We start from the raw sequence: 15,973 nt of genomic DNA on the forward strand, positions 1-15,973 counted from the left end.
TAAAATCCCGAATTTGTGGGAAAAGGAAGATTTTGTGGGTCTTGTAAGCTATTTAAAACCCCGAATTTGTGGGGAAAAATTTTGGTTCGTCTTGTGGGCTATTTAGAATTCTCAATTAGTTGTGGCGAACAGTAAGTTTTCCCAGCGGAAGAAAGCTTTGCGAGCCTTGTAGGCTATTTTAAATTACGAATCTGTGGCAAAAAGTAAGTTTTCTGGGACGATGAAAGTTTTGCGGGTCTTGTGGGCTGTTTAGAATTACCAAATCGTGGGCCTTGCGATGTATCCATATGAAGAAGGGTAAGAGTAAAGGTTCAGATATAGTTGCAAAACGTGCGGAACAAAACCAAAAATCAATGTATTTTTGGAAACGAAACTTTTTATTGAAATCGTAAAGCGGACGTACAATTTTGTGTGCAATAATAGTTGTTCCTTTCAACACATTACTTGCTACATACCTTCCAATTATACAATGCTAATTGGCGATCTACCTGCAGCGACGGAATTAAGTATTACAATAATAAAAGATTTACCTCGAAGAAGAATTATTATTACAGCGCTGAAAGATTTATGATTCGATTCCATCTATTTCTTTCCCAAACGTTCCCCTTGTCTCCGTCTCGTTCCCCATTCTTGAATAGTTAAATCTTCCCGTGAATAAATAAACTGCTGGCGACAAGAGGTTCCGCCGCGGCGCACTGAAATAGTAAAGGCTCGAGGCTTAAAATAAAAGACTTCGCAACAGGATTTATAAAAATATAATTCTGCCGGTCGCATACAGTAGAACACAGTAGAAATTATGATAATGATACGGTGGGTGCATACGGGGGTAGACGCGCGGGCAGTGCTCCACTCCGAAAGGAAAGCGAACGGGGAGCTCCCTAAACGTACTTGGCAATCTGTAGTCAGCCGCCAGCGTTTTGTAAAATTGCTTCGAGAACTTTGACTGTGAGTGGAACTTCGTCGCACAGAAAATCGCAGTAAATCAAAAATATGAACGGATCCGATTTCCGAGCAACCATCGAACACTATTTCGATGAAAATTTCTTTGGTTGAGGGTGAAATTGGCGGACGCGTGGATAGAACATGAGATACGATCGATCGTGTATATACGCATATAAATACCTGTCGTTTGTTTCGCCAAACCGAAGATGAATATTCTGCGACCAGCGTTTAACATACTCACAATTTGCGGATGCTGGATGGGACCGTCCGTGGTTTCTACAACGCGCAACAGGATCGCGTACCTTTCGTACACGGTCTTTGTGTTCCTACTGCTGCACACATTCTGTGTGTCACAGTTTCTGAACGTGATATTAAACGCGAGAACAGCGGACGATCTCAGCGACAGCTTCTACATGCTCATCGCGTCCGTTCTGGCCTGCTGCAAGCTCATCACGCTTCTAGTAAACCGCAGGAGCATCGAAATCCTCGGCAACAAGCTCGAACAGGAGCCCTGCAAGCCAAAGAACGCCGAGGAGGCGGCCATTCAAAATAAGTTCGACAAGAGCATCGGGTAAATATCAACACGTTTTATCTAACATTTATACGCAAATATGAACATGGTAAATGTTGACAATTTTGCTGCAAAATTTTACAGGGAAATTCCTTGCTATATGTCAGAATGTGCCACGCAATTATGATAGGGTGTATAATTAATAACACTTCTATGTTACTGTGTTCAATTGTACACTCGTTAATTCAGTCGTTCGTTCCCCTAAAATATATTCGTTTTCAGTTTCGGTTGCGTGGCACTGTCTGCTCATTCTGCATACCTATACGGAGAGAGCCACGACTCAAGGGTAGGGAATACAATCCCGGGATCCCGGGTGTTTTTTGGATTCCAAAAATCCTGATTTTTTCAAAATGTGAATTACTCTATGAACATCTAAAAAATATAAAAATAAACTAAATAAATAAACATAGTAATTTCATAATGATAAGGACAATAATACTAATAATGATTTATTTAAATAATAATATTAGGTCGCATATAACTAACTGAACCATTTCTTTTTCACAATGATATTCTCGCTTTCCGCTATTTCGAAATCGCGCAAGTTGCAAACCACAACTTGACTGGACACGTAAAGTCGAAACATTGTAGACATGTACGTACTTTAGGTGCTTGCTGTTTCTTCGTTCGCATTTGCAGAAATCTTCCTAATTGTCCTGCTGTGTTTATTGTTAAAAATGATTTTAGCTTATAGTTCAGACTAATGATAGAAAGTAAGTCACTTTAAATCAAGATTTAGAATTTTAACGGATAACAAATCATTTTAATTACTGAGACTTTCTATTACCCAATCCCGGGATTAGTCCCGGAATGCCGAGTTAGACTTTAAAAAAATCCCGCAGTTCCGGGATAGTGAGTAATGACCGGGATTGTATTCCCTACGCGCGGGCTACTATACCTAACTGCCAATATCTTCGGAATTGTCAAATGCAAAGTATTAACATAGGGGAGACCGGGGCAAAGTGGGACGAAAAATGTTTGAAGTCGAATAAGATTTTTCCCTTTCAATAAAAATGTGTGAAGATAGATTTATAATATAATTTGAACATTACTATTGATAAATGACGAATATCAATACTGAAAATAAACTTAAAGTATATTAAAATTCAACTTGAAAAGAAAATGCAAAATCGACCACTTTACCCCATATATGGGGTAAAGTGAGCTACTCTCTGGGGTAAAGTGAGCAGAAATTAAATACGTGTTTTAATGAAGCATATAATTATAAAATCAACTTTCTTAGAACTTTTAAACTATTTAAACTATTTTTTTTTTAAATATATTTCATTAATACAACCTTAATGTTAATAATTTGTACTTTGTAACTTTGTACTTTGTGTTACTAACCTAAACTCATTTCCTTCTGAAAATGTGTCATTAAAGGAACTTTGTTTACATGAACAGTCTAACATATAAATGAAACAAATACATACATAATTTTTAATAAAATACGTCACTCACATCACTCGCGCATCTTTTCTTTGCAGCTCAGTTTACCGCGGTCACTTTGCCCCGAATGTGTACTCAGCGGAAAATTAATTATTTAATAATGTTAGGATTAATGTTTTCTCAAACGCGTGTACATGTATGTTTATAAGCCTGTTATAAACACGCAGAAAAAAAATGGAGTTAAAATAACACATTTAAGACTCATTTATCCAAAAAGCTAAATTGAAAAGAAAACCAATTGGAAGTCTCTAAAACTTCATTTTTAATTTTTCAAATGAATTTCCATTTTTCGATACCTGAATGTGCATAATTATCATTGTCGTATCACATACATTTATTACATCACCAAAATTTGTAAATATATTCTGTTGTTAAAAACTAAATTAAGGAAGCTCATTTTACCCCGGGGTTCACTTTGCCCCGGTCTCCCCTACTACATATTTGCGCTGTCGAGAGTTGCGCTAAGAAAAGAGCGCGACTAACTTCCATGATGATTTGCTCGAGTTACTACACCATACCCCCACTGTGTAAATCTGCCGAGGGACTGTCATAGACGCTTTACAGGTCGATCACGATTTCCTACACGATCCTGGTAGAGATAACAGTCTTCAGCATGATACTGTCATCGCTGCTGACCGATCTTAAAAGCAGAAAACTAGCGTACAGTGCCTGGCTGCCTTTCGATTACTCCGACACGAATCTGTATTTCGTCGTTTATGCGCATCAAATCGTCGCTCTGATCGGTACGTCGCTTCTGAACGTGGCCTGCGACGTGATCGTCTGCGGGTTCTGCGTCCACGCGTGCAGCCAGCAGGAGATCTTGGGGCACAGATTGAAAGAGATCGCGACAAAACCGAGACAAGATCTCGGCGGGTTTGTGCGATTCCACGACTACTTGTACGGGTCAGTTTTCTCCCCCCTGATTTCGATCTACTATAATCGACCGCGGATAGCATGCGAGTCGTTAAAAGGGAGGCTTCTTCTATTCGTCGCTCTGTTTCTAAACGCAGATACGCGTTCGCGATCCAGCAGACGTTCCAGCTCATAATCGGTATTCAGCTGATCTCGAGCACTCTGGTGGTGTGCTTCATCCTGTACGAATTGGCCAACACGCCGCCAATGAGCTCAAAGTATTTGCAGTTCGTCCTGTACATGGTCTGCATGATGACGCAAATTTACTTTTACTGCTGGTACGGGAATCAACTGAAACTGAAGGTACTGGTACAATCGGCCGGGAATGGTTTGCGCACCCGTTGAATCTGAATCAGTTCGATCATTGGTACCGATTGATCGGGGATAAAATTATCCTTGCTTCTCTTTCCTACGTTCGCAAGGGCAGAGCGTCGAAATCGTGGACAAAATATTCGAGACAGACTGGGTGATTCTCGACGAAGGAACCAAGAAGGGCTTGGTAACGATCGTGAGAAGAGCGAGGATTCCAATCGAACTGACCAGCGTCTATGTATTCACGATGGACTTGAACACGTTCGTGAGCGTTAGTAAACAGTTACATTTAAGGGTAGTCGTTTTTTGTCGAAATTGAAGCGTTTCTTTTTCATTCGATTACAAAGAAATACATTGAAGCAGAGACATGTTCTTTGACACTAAGTTTAGTAACATCATAAGCTTTAAAAACACATGTTTGCTTAGTCGAAAATATGCATTATATATGACGCTACAGATGGATCATTAAAGAGGCTTTTTAAAAAAGTTTCGGTAATTAATTAATTTAGAAATTCCGCACCGATTTTGATGATCTTGAAATATGTTGTCAAGGTCGTCATTCTGAACAAATTTCTCCTATACGTGTTACCGCCGCTCGGCCTTAGTTCCCGAGATATTTGCGAAAAACTACTGTTGTTTTACTCCGGTACAACGCGTTCCACTTTTCAACTTGTCCCGGGTATTAGCGTAGGTTGGGGCTAGATTAGTGCGGGGGCGCGCGCCCAATCGCGGGCATGTAAAGCATGGTGACGGACCGATGTGAGTTTGGAAGTTTGAACCAGAAACTTGCGGATGCCCGTCAACACCCCGACCCTCTTCGGCGCGCGACGCAGTCGGATATTAGGATGACTCTGGTTTTAAAACATAATTTTTTTGCTAGGAAGAGGGTGCTTTCGAGAGCACCTGTTGGGTGTGTGGGGGCTCCCGTCAATACCCCGACTCACACCGGTTCGCTAGCACGCTTTACAGGGGCGCGGCCCCCGCAGTAATCTAGCCCCAACCAATACTTATACCCGGGACAAGTTGGAAAGTGGAATGCGTTGTGTCGGAATAAGTCACCAGAAGTTTTTCGCAAATTTCTCGGAAAAGAAGGTCGAGCGGCGGTAAAATATGTAGGAAAAAGTTGTTCAAAATGTAGAATTTTACAACATATCTAAATTTCATAAAAATCGGTGAGGAATCCCTAAAGTAAATAATTACCAAAGTTTCTGTTGTTTTACGATTTGACGGGTACGTGCTTCTTGCAGATCCTGAAGATGTCTTATTCCACGTATAATTTGCTTCAGAGAACGAAAGAGTCGTAGCAGTTACGGTAAAAGACCACTCTGTTAATTAATAATAATCATTGAACCCTATTCGTCAGAGTTTGTAAACGGACACGCGACCTGTGTACAAAAACCCACTCGTTAAAGACAAGAACCATATCAACGAACTTTTATCACTATTACAAAATTTATCTTACTTGAAGCGTGCGTATATTCTCCGTCAACCTGCTCGCCAGTCGCCATTCATATCTCTAGAAATTAAACGTAGAGTAACCAGCGGCCGTAGCCGTGATGGAAAACACCGGTTCTCGTTAGATCACCGAAGTTAAACATCACGGGCGGTGTACTGGGGAAAGATGGGTGACCACATCACCCACTCTACCGCACCACCTTTCTCCTGGAGCGCTGCTGCTGCTGGGACCCGAAGGAGAGAGGAGGGGAAAAAATGGGACTATAGTAGTGTTGTAGTGTTGTTCGTTGGGCAATATAAGCAAAAATAAGCTTGAAACGCCCATCCTGCTCTTAAAACACAGGAAAACAATAAAACATAGCATAACAAACGTCAAAAAAATATCCTACACGTTTCACTTGAGAGAAACAAAATTTCTCGTACAGTCGAAGGACTCGAAAGCAATGTACAACATTTAGAAAATAACGGAGCAGCAAAAAGAAGCTGCTGAAATGCATAAAAATGTAAATCGTCGTCCCAGTCACAGAAGAGAGATAGTGAAAAGATAGTTTAACCACGACTGGAATAAGTTTCAAGTGCAGAGCAGCGACGTTGAATCGTAAGTGATTCGAGTAAAGCGAAAGGCGTACGCGTATGTACACGTAGAAAATGCGTATCCTGCGACGGATATTCAGACTACTCGTGGTGTGCGGATGTTCGCGGCCCACCATCATCGCGGCCAGCAAATCGATAAATTAAGTATTTCTCGACATTTATCGAATTACTGATAAAAATTGCATGTATAGCAATGTAGCGCATATTTTTTACGTTATCAGTGAAAAAAAAACTTCAAACCGATTTACCGATTTATCGGTTTGCAATCCCTAATCACGTGGATCGGTTTGGTGAAGATCGAGAGCAGAATGCTGCCCATGAGAATGTGGCCACCCCACAATTACTCTTCCGTGTCGTCGTACAGTCTTACTTACATTCAATAAACTCTAGCAGCAACTGAGAGCAATAATTAAAAGAGGCGCTGATGGGAATCGGGCGGTGAAATCGTGCCTTCTTTACCACGCCCGTGTGTACCGGTTGGTTCTTCATATTCCCATAATTTACGCGCAATCTATCCTTGGACACCTTAAGTGAGTAAGTAAAGCTTGTACCATTATCAGAATAAATACTGGAGGTGTGTTTCTTGTTTTAAAATTTAATAAAATCCACGAGCAATCGAGCCTTTAAATTTAAGGATAATCAGACAGATCAGAGGTGAATGAGCTTGGATGCCACTTACGTTATTTCACAGAGATAACAGCAGGTAGTCAGTGGAAATCCTAAACAGGTATCATGGTGAAAAATTTACAAATTCGCCACCATGATGAACAGAGAGTTTCGGAATGGTGATTTTGGTTCAGTTCACGGTGAGTAAATTGGTATTGTGCTTCGACCTCTACCAATTCGCAAAAATTAGAGGCCTCAGCTCCAGGATGGAGCACGTATTAATGTTCATTTATTGTTGGTACGGGAACGAAGTCAAACTGAAGGTTCGCCGTGGCTAGAAAGAGAATCCCAGAAAGCTGTATTTAAATCCCGATTTCTTTCTTCCCTCAGAGTCTCGAAATTTCTAACGTAATCTTTGGAAGCGCGTGGACACAGCTCCGACATCAGTGCCAGGAGATTTCTTTTCATGATCGCGAAACGAGCCACGGTGCCCATCGAAATTACCAGTGCCCACGTTTTGTCCATGAATCTCGAGTCCTTCCTGAACGTTAGTATAAAAGAAATCAGTTTCCTTTAGCAGTTTGCTGTCTGCATAACGAGTGGAAACGATTCGACCCTTCGATTCTTTATTATAGCTGCTCAAAGCCGCTCACTCGGCGTACAACGTGCTTCAAGAAGGCGAGCAATAGCGACATAGTAGGTGAAAACAATTTCATTTCATTCTTCATTGGCAGATCCCGCCGAAGAACGAAAAACGAAGTGATGAAAAATGCTTGGAAACTAGTCTAATCTAGCAATAAATTTCACACAAAACTTGTTAGTCTACTCACTCCAAAAACTAGCTTGCCTTCCTGTTATTCAACGCTATCCACTGTCCAGCAAGTACGAACATCTGCGACACTTCTTTCCTCTGTCTTCCACATTTCAGTGAAATAATCGTCAACAGTTCGTTCCCGCTTGACTATGAAACATTTACCCGCGAATTCGCGATAAAAGGGAGAATAATAGGAAGGCAATGCTGCGACTGGACGGTGGTTAAAAGTATGAGACAGCAAGTGGTGCATCGTTCTTCGTTAAAATAGAATTGTTCAAATCAGTGGAGTGTAACGACGGGAATTACGATAATGATGAAGCTCTTGCATTGAAAAGGACATATCTGCAGGTATTAAATCTACCTCGGTGGGGGTGGACGATCGATTATTTCACGGAGCACACAGGATTATTCGTATTCTATGGTGCATTCGTTCGTCATTCGAGTTCGAGTGTTTGCTATGTAGGGACAGAGGGAAAGACACTCTGCCCTTACATAAGCAGTGTCGTCGCGGGAACGCGTTGATATATTCGAGACTCAAGTGGCTAGGAAGGATTCGTACGAGTTTCGACGAGCAAGGAAGCATGAGTTTGTTTAATTCTGACTGAACGAGTTTAAAGTGCGTGGGACAATTAATTAATTAGCTCGACCGGTTTTGAGTGGCGAAAATGCACACGCTGCGTTCTGTATTTCGATTGCTGGCGTTGTGCGGCTATTGGCGGCCACAATCGTGGGCATCGCCGTTTAAAAAGTTCCTCTACACTCTCTACACTATAATCGTACTGCTACTGCTCCACACAGTCGCGTTCTATCAAATCATGGACATTACTTTCAACGTGAAGAACCAAGACGAGTTCAGCGACAACTTCAACTTTCTACTTGCTGTACTAATCTCCTGTCACAAAGCGTACAGTTTGCTGATGATCCGTGGAAAGGTGGCCGTTATAATTGGCATCCTTGAGAGGGAGCCCTTCTTGCCAGGAAACGAAGAAGAGATCGAGATTCGAACGAGATTCAACGACAGAGCCGAGTAAGTCTGTCCGCTCTTGCTAGCAGTGAAACGAAATTAAGGGGAGGTTCCGGTCTGAAAATCGTTTTTTTTATTTATTTTATTTTTCGAATGTTCAGCCTTTTAGGAATACGTGTTTAAAAGGATTTGTTGAAATTCGTAAAACTCCCTGTATCTCCAAAAGTTATCATCCGATTCGACGGAAACTTTTTTTATTTTGAAGAATATACTTCTGGCGGGGGGAGAAACCAGAAAAAAATACAAAAATTTAAAAATTCATAATTTTTTAAGGCGTTGAAACGGTGAAAACTATAGGGAAAAATTGATTTCAAATATCAAGTGTCGTTGTTTTCTAAAAAAAATTTCATTTTTGTAATTTTTTCTGGTTCCCCCCTAGTCAGAAGTATATTCTTCAAAATAAGAAAAGTTTCGGTCGAATCGGATGATAACTTTTGGAGATACAGGTCCCACCGATTTGGATCAATTTTTTTACGCCTTGGCTTTAACGGCTACCCAGGGCTATCTGCAATGATTAATTATAAAACAAAAAATATATTTCTATAATCTAAGACATCCTTAATACAATGCAAAAAGTCCCATTAAATTATATATAGTAGTTTTCCTTTAATTAATTCCTAAATATCACCTATTTTTTTGGTCTCTAGACCGGAAGGTCTCCTTAAGGTAGTGGTCTACAGATTGCCTGTAATTGAAGCCTTCTTTGCAGAACGAATATATTTTTGTACATACTTTTGGTCCAAGTCAGCGTAGCCGTGACATTCTGCGCTGGTTTACAAAATATCAAAAGCAGACTGTTGCCGTTCAGAATTTGGACACCCTACAACTATACTTCACTCTACTCGTACAGCTTGACGTACGTCCAAGAACTTCTAGCCTGGTCTGTTGGCTCCTTCACGAACGTTGCCTGCGACAGTCTGCTGAGCGGCCTGTTGATCCACATTAACAGCCAGATCGAGATACTTGGCTGTCGTTTGAGAGCGATTAAAAGAGGCGATAAGGAGTCGGCGAAATCCTGCGTTCGATATCACAACAGCATCTATCGGTTAGTCACCGCATTCACACTTTTATTTGAAAGGAAAATGAGTAAAAAACTATTTAGCACAGGAACAGTTCGATTCCTTGACCCATTCGCTGCGCATTTAAATTCTAGGACGATCTTTGAAAAGTGTCAATTTTAGACGAATAAAATTTGTTTTTAATTTTCAACTTATCGTTGCCGATAGAACTGCCTCAGAGGAGCTCTAGAATGGAATCCAAGGAGTACCACAATACCAGATGTATCGGAGAACATGGCTGATTGTGAGTATCGCAGTACAAGAGTCGAAATCCGCAGCGAAAGGGTTAACTGAGGAATTTGAAAATTACAACATCGTCGTAGTAGACTAGAGTGTTTCAAAGTGATTTCTGCAGAATTAAAAAGTCGTGAGAATTTAACTCACTTTGAAAATGATTGCGCAGTTAAGAGGCTACCAAACTCATCGTACGCATAAAGACTTTCACGAGTCAGGTGATAACGGGAGCTCGATAGAGATAGTAAATGAATGGAATGAATTGCAGATTCGCCACTATGATAAACAAAGAGTTCAGAATGGTGATTTTCGTTCAGTTCATGGCAAGTACATTGGTAGTGGGCTTTAATCTCTATGAAATATCTAGGATTAATAACCTCAGCCCTAGGATGTTAAATATGATATTGTACACTAGCTGTTTGCTGATGCAAATATTCCTTTACTGTTGGTACGGGAACGAAGTGAAGTTAAAGGTTCGCTGACACGGTAGAAAGGATCGCTCGATTTAAGGGGTTGTACCTAGTCAGGCGGCCGAAAAGAGGTGAATGTTTGTGAATTTTTTTTGAAACAGCGGAAGCATATATTTTTGCAGAACTTTTTGCAATTGAAAGAGCAACATTTAAAGAACATTTCGTAATTTTTTCATAGAAAAATATTTACGTTTATAATAAAGTAACAACTCACATCCAAGAAGCGTTTTTATAAATTTGGTTTTGCGGTGAGCACTGCCATTCGGAACCAGATTGTCTAAAATAAAAAAACCAAAAAGATTTCGTTAGTATATTAATGTGTCTTGCAATTAACTGAGGGAATTTTCGAAATATTAATTTAAAACAAAATGGCAGCTACTTAAAGTTGAAATCCTGATTTTTCGTGAAAAAATTATGACTTCAACTTTAAATAGCCCCCATTTTGTTTTAAATTAATATTTGGAAATTCCCTCCGTTAATCAGAGGATACATTAATATACTAACGAAATCTTTCTTGTTTTTTTATTTTAGTCAATCTGGTTCCGAATGACAGTGCTCACCGCAAAACCAAATTTTTAAAAAGGCTTCTTGGATGTCGGTTGTTCCTTTATTATAAATTGAAACATTTTTACACAAAAAAATACCAAATTCTCTTCAAATGTTGCTCTTTCAATTGCAAAAAGTTCTGCAAAAATATATGCTTTCGCTTTTTCAAAAAAAATTCACAAACATTCGCCTCTTTTCAGCCGCCTGACCAGGTACAACCCCTTCAGGCCCAAACGGTTAAGAAGCTCTGTCAGTGATTACTTTCTTTCTCCTCTCAGAGCGTTGAACTTGTGGACGTAATCTTCGGACTCGATTGGTCGAAGCTGGACGAGAAAAACAAGAAGATTCTTTTGATGATCATGAGACAAGCGGCGGTGCCAATCGAATTCTCCAGTACCCACATAGTGTCTATGAATCTTCAATCTTTCGTCAACGTCAGTATCAGTAGACAAGTTTTCTTTAGAACGCATGGAAGCAATCCCTTTGACTGTTTATTACAGCTGTTGAAAACCGCGTACTCGGCGTACAACGTGCTCCAACCAGGCCAGAGACAGTAAATCATCCGCCGCAGCAGAAAAAGTAGATTTCATTCGACCGTTCCGGAGCGATTGGACACGCGAAGGACTTATGGCGGAGAATAAGAGAACGAAGTACGAATCCCAAAGCTGATCAAAGTAGCAATAAACTTTGCAGAAGATTATTACCACGCTTTATCAAATACTTACTTGTCTTTCGCACAGTTTCTTCCGACGTCTTGTACAGTTCTCAAGAAACAACATCTCTTTTCGTTCAACGTTACATCGACGCGCGTTACGAAAAGTAGCACGTTTCAATTTTCTTACAAGAAGTAGCACGTTTCGGTTTGCCACGAAAAGAAGCACGTTCCACAGTTTCTGACGAATATTAGCACGTCTGGTCTTACCGCCGCGAAGACTAACACATTTCACTGCTTCGCCACGAAGAATAGCACATTTCGTACTGTTGCGGCGAAAACTCGCTAGTTATAACTGTTTCGCCACGAAAAATAGCACATTTGGGAATTTACGGCGAGAACTAACATATTATCCGGTTGGCCACGAAGAGCAGCACGTTTTGGATTATACTGCAGACTGCAGACACTATCACGTTTCAGCGCGTGGTCAGTTTAACCCTTAACTGGTATCCTGGGTCGCACATGACCCCAAGCACTCAAAGTTCGCTGCAAAATTTTTGGTTGTCTAAGTTTGTCAACTGAATTTCTAATTAATCTTATAGTTAATAGTTTAACTTTCTACGTTCCTATTATTTTATACGTTACCTAAGAACAAAATATTCATAGAGGATGATCTAGTGTCGACTTTACAAATTTCTGTGTCCTTTTTTATTTGGGATCTGCCACGACCCCGGTATACCAGTCACGTTTGCCAAAAACAGTATACCAGTTAAGGGTTAAAATAATTCAGCTGTTGAAAATACAGTTTAATAGATAATAATTCCATCTAATCTCCAAAAGGCAGCACATATGAAAAATTTAACCTACATAATTTAAGTAAGGGACAGTGGGGGAATTGCGAACAGGGTGTAAACCCGAACATGCTACTTTTCGTTGCAAACCGCTCTAACGTGCTAGTTTTCGCAGCGAAAACTGAAACGTGATAGTTTTCGCAAGAACGAAGGCAAACGTGCTACTTTTCGTAAGAAAATTCAAACGTGCTACTTTTCATAAAAAAAATTGAAACGTGCTACTTTTCGTAAGAAAATTCAAACGTGCAACTTTTCATAAAAAAAATTCAAACGTGCTACTTTTCGTAAGAAAATTCAAACGTGCAACTTTTCGTAAGAAAATTCAAACGTGCTACTTTTCATAAAAAAAATTCAAACGTGCTACTTTTCGTAAGAAAATTCAAACGTGCTACTTTTCGCAAGAAAATCGAAACGCGCTACTTTTCGTAACGCACGTCGACATGCACTTAGCACCATCGCGCTATGTACTTGTCTTTACTGTCCAGCCAGTCCTGCCGTTTCCAGTCTCGGGGGAGCAAATTACGCGGGGCAGATTTTTTCGCGAAACCAAGGAGAAACCACAGAACAGCTGCATGTTGCAATTCCTGGAACCTACCCGTTACCCGCTGAAAGTATCTGTAATACTTAATCCCCTATCTCTTCACTCGCGCACATTTTCAGCGAACGAATCTACAACAGTTCTCCCCGTTACGCTATCAAACACCAGTTCCGCGTAAATACGCGACAAAGTGGTAGTGGTGTAACTGAGAGACATCGTATGAAGTAAAGCGACATTAAAGTCACTCGAGAGAGTGAGGGACGCGACGTCCATAAAAATGTAATAGTCTCAGTCGAGGCAGTGCATACGTCAATAATTACGATAATAGCATAGCCTGTGAAGCCCGAGGGAAACATCTGGGGGTAGTCGTCTCCTTAAACGGGGAAGGCAATTCACCTATTTCAGGGTGCACGAAGAGTATCGATATTCTACGGCCATGCGTTTCATTCCCTCGTCAAACGACTTCTGGTATCTGCCACGTGTAACACAGTCGAGGGACAGGGGAAAACATATCCCGCCCTTATGAACGTTCGGAGACTAAATCGCACGGAAAGCCACACGAGTTCCCGTAACTGAGAGTGTTCGAGAAACAGCCTGTCAGGTCGAATCGGAAACGGTCCGAGTCGAAGAAGCGGGTCCCTCCGACGCGCGAGGCATGCGTATCCTGCGATGGATATTTCGAGTGCTAGTAGTGTGCGGTTGTTGGCGACCACAGTCGTGGTCATCGCCTTTGAGAAAGTTCCTTTACAAGCTTTACACGGCAATCCTGCTGCTGTTAATCTACACCGTCACCTTCTGCCAGCTCATGGACATTGTCGTGAACGTGAAGACTCAGGACGAGTTCAGCGACAACTTCTACCTTCTACTTGCCATGCTGGTTGGCTGCCACAAGATCTACAGTCTACTGGCGATCCGTGGGAAAATCGCGACTTTCATGGCAATGCTCGACGGGGAGCCGTTCTTACCTCGCAACGAGGAAGAGGCCCAGATTCGAATGAGGTTCAACAAAAGAGTCGAGTAAGTCAGCCAATCCTCGCGAGCAGGTGCAATGAAATTAAGAGGCATCCTTTGCAGATCGAACACAGTTTTCTATGCAATATTGGTGGAGGCAACCGTCACCGTGGTAGCTTGCGTTAGTTTATTTAAAATCGAGAGTAGAGAGCTGCCATTGAGAATGTGGGTACCTTACAACTACTCTTCGCCGTACTCGTATGCTCTTACGTACATCGAGCAGGTCCTAGCTTGGGTCGCTGCCTCGCTGATACACGTTGCATGCGACAGTCTGATGTGCGGCCTCCTGTTCCACACTTACAGCCAGATCGAGATCCTTGGCCATCGCCTGAAAGCGACCAAGAGGATCGGCGATCAGAATAAGTGGGTGAAATCGTGCGTGCGCTATCACGACCGCGTGTACCGGTTGGTTCCTTATATTAGCGTGTATTTTAAACGGCGTTATTTAAGAAAACGATAGGATCGTTGCGATCACGAGCACCGAAGTATTTAACAGAGATAATAGCGGGTGGTCGACAGGAGTCGTTCAGGGAAATAAATTGTGAGCAATTGCAGATTCGCCGCCATGGTAAACGCGGAGTTTAGAATGGTGATTTTGGTCCAGTTCATGGTGAGCACGCTGGTGGTGTGCTTCAACCTCTATCAACTGACGAAAACGAAATCCATCAACTCAAAAATGCTGAACATTATAATGTACACTTCCTGCATGCTGACGCAAATATTCTTTTACTGTTGGTACGGGAACGAAGTTAAGATGAAGGTTCATTGGCATAGTAAATCGATAAAAATACCGATCGAATCGCGTAGACTTGTCGTAACGTTTCGTTTCTCCTCAGAGCCTCGAGATTTCTAATGTAATATTCAGAATCGACTGGACGCAGCTCGACAACAACGTCAAGAGAATTCTTCTGATGATAATGCGACGTGCCTCGACGCCCATCGAGTTTAACAGTATCCACGTTATATCCATGAATATCGAATCCTTCGTGAACGTCAGTATAAAAGACAGAAATATTCTTAAACACTTTGCTGCCTGTCGAATCCGTGGAAGCGATACCCTCGACCCTTCGATTCTTTATTATAGTTGCTCAAAACTGCTTACTCGGCGTACAACGTGCTTCAGCACGGCGAAGGGTAGTTAAAACAACGCGGCCCACTTGTCGTCCGTCGTGCAAGAGCTAAAACGTTTCGGTCGGCATTCGGAGGATAAACGAATCAATGCGAGGAATAAGAGAAGAGAGTAAGAGTCGTTGAAAATGCCAGAAAGTGAATGAGATCAGTAATAAAGTTTACAAATGACTGTTGGCGTGTTCTACCAGAAATTCACTTGCCTTCCGCGCGATTTTCATCCAGTGCCGTCCAATTTTCTCGCAGATTAAGATACGTTATAGATATGAATCACTTGAAGTCCAGGTTCGAAATCATGGGCGTCCGGAGGGGTTGCGAAAGGGGCAGTTGCCCTCGCTGGCTTCTGAGAAAAAATCGCTTATTTTTCAAAACTGACTTTTATTAAATTTATACTAAATTAAAAAAAATTAAAACAGACTTCAAGAAAATAAAAATGCACATGACTCTCGTATTTTTTTAGTCAGGGCATCATCATTTGCACTGTGTAAATCTGGGGCCGACTTAACAAATATGAGAGTCGTAGATTAAATAAGGGAAACAATTATTTTTCACTTTTTAGTGCATTTTTATTTATTTTTAAGTCGGTTTTAATTTTGCATTTTTTTTTTATTTTTTACTTTTTAGTTTTATATATATTGACACATCATGCTGTGGAGATATGCGCGTACGTACATAAAAATAATAATAATTAGGTGACACTAGTATTTATTATTAACCAGAACTGGAAAAATATTGGGTCAATATTGATGGGTGGGACCATCGCCCTCTTTCGAATAAATATAAGATCATCAAAATCCGAAGAGTTA

The 15,973-nt window shown here is 41.1% G+C and overlaps 2 protein-coding genes across 2 annotated transcripts; both read left to right on the forward strand.

The window, feature by feature from the left end:
- The first annotated feature begins 702 nt into the window (after positions 1-702).
- Positions 703-5,856, forward strand: LOC143374902 (odorant receptor Or1-like). Its single transcript, XM_076823451.1, has 6 exons — positions 703-1,513; positions 2,356-2,365; positions 3,516-3,865; positions 3,973-4,177; positions 4,302-4,457; positions 5,434-5,856. The coding sequence occupies exons 1-6, from the start codon at positions 1,149-1,151 to the stop codon at positions 5,488-5,490; spliced, it is 1,143 nt and encodes a 380-aa protein (XP_076679566.1). The 5' UTR covers positions 703-1,148; the 3' UTR covers positions 5,491-5,856.
- A 2,163-nt stretch (positions 5,857-8,019) lies between these two features.
- On the forward strand, positions 8,020-15,507 carry LOC143374903 (uncharacterized). The gene is made up of 9 exons (XM_076823453.1): positions 8,020-8,682; positions 9,389-9,724; positions 10,240-10,444; positions 11,266-11,421; positions 13,744-14,045; positions 14,103-14,444; positions 14,595-14,799; positions 14,876-15,031; positions 15,124-15,507. Exons 1-9 carry the CDS (start codon positions 8,321-8,323, stop codon positions 15,175-15,177), a joined length of 2,118 nt encoding a protein of 705 aa, XP_076679568.1. The 5' UTR covers positions 8,020-8,320; the 3' UTR covers positions 15,178-15,507.
- Positions 15,508-15,973: the final 466 nt, after the last annotated feature.

The sequence above is a fragment of the Andrena cerasifolii genome, chromosome 11 (genome assembly GCF_050908995.1).
Source record: "Andrena cerasifolii isolate SP2316 chromosome 11, iyAndCera1_principal, whole genome shotgun sequence".
Classification (NCBI taxonomy): Eukaryota; Metazoa; Arthropoda; class Insecta; order Hymenoptera; family Andrenidae; genus Andrena; species Andrena cerasifolii.

What these genes read in the sequence shown, in the direction of transcription:
- LOC143374902 (XM_076823451.1), top strand. Translation starts at nt 1,149, where the DNA reads ATGAATATTCTGCGACCAGCGTTTAACATACTCACAATTTGCGGATGC. An exon ending in GGAATCAACTGAAACTGAAG is followed by an intron (nt 4,178 to 4,301) that starts GTACTGGTACAA and finishes TCGCAAGGGCAG; the next exon opens with AGCGTCGAAATCGTGGACAA. An exon ending in ACTTGAACACGTTCGTGAGC is followed by an intron (nt 4,458 to 5,433) that starts GTTAGTAAACAG and finishes TGCTTCTTGCAG; the next exon opens with ATCCTGAAGATGTCTTATTC.
- LOC143374903 (XM_076823453.1), top strand. Translation starts at nt 8,321, where the DNA reads ATGCACACGCTGCGTTCTGTATTTCGATTGCTGGCGTTGTGCGGCTAT. An exon ending in TATCACGACCGCGTGTACCG is followed by an intron (nt 14,445 to 14,594) that starts GTTGGTTCCTTA and finishes GAGCAATTGCAG; the next exon opens with ATTCGCCGCCATGGTAAACG. An exon ending in ATATCGAATCCTTCGTGAAC is followed by an intron (nt 15,032 to 15,123) that starts GTCAGTATAAAA and finishes TCTTTATTATAG; the next exon opens with TTGCTCAAAACTGCTTACTC.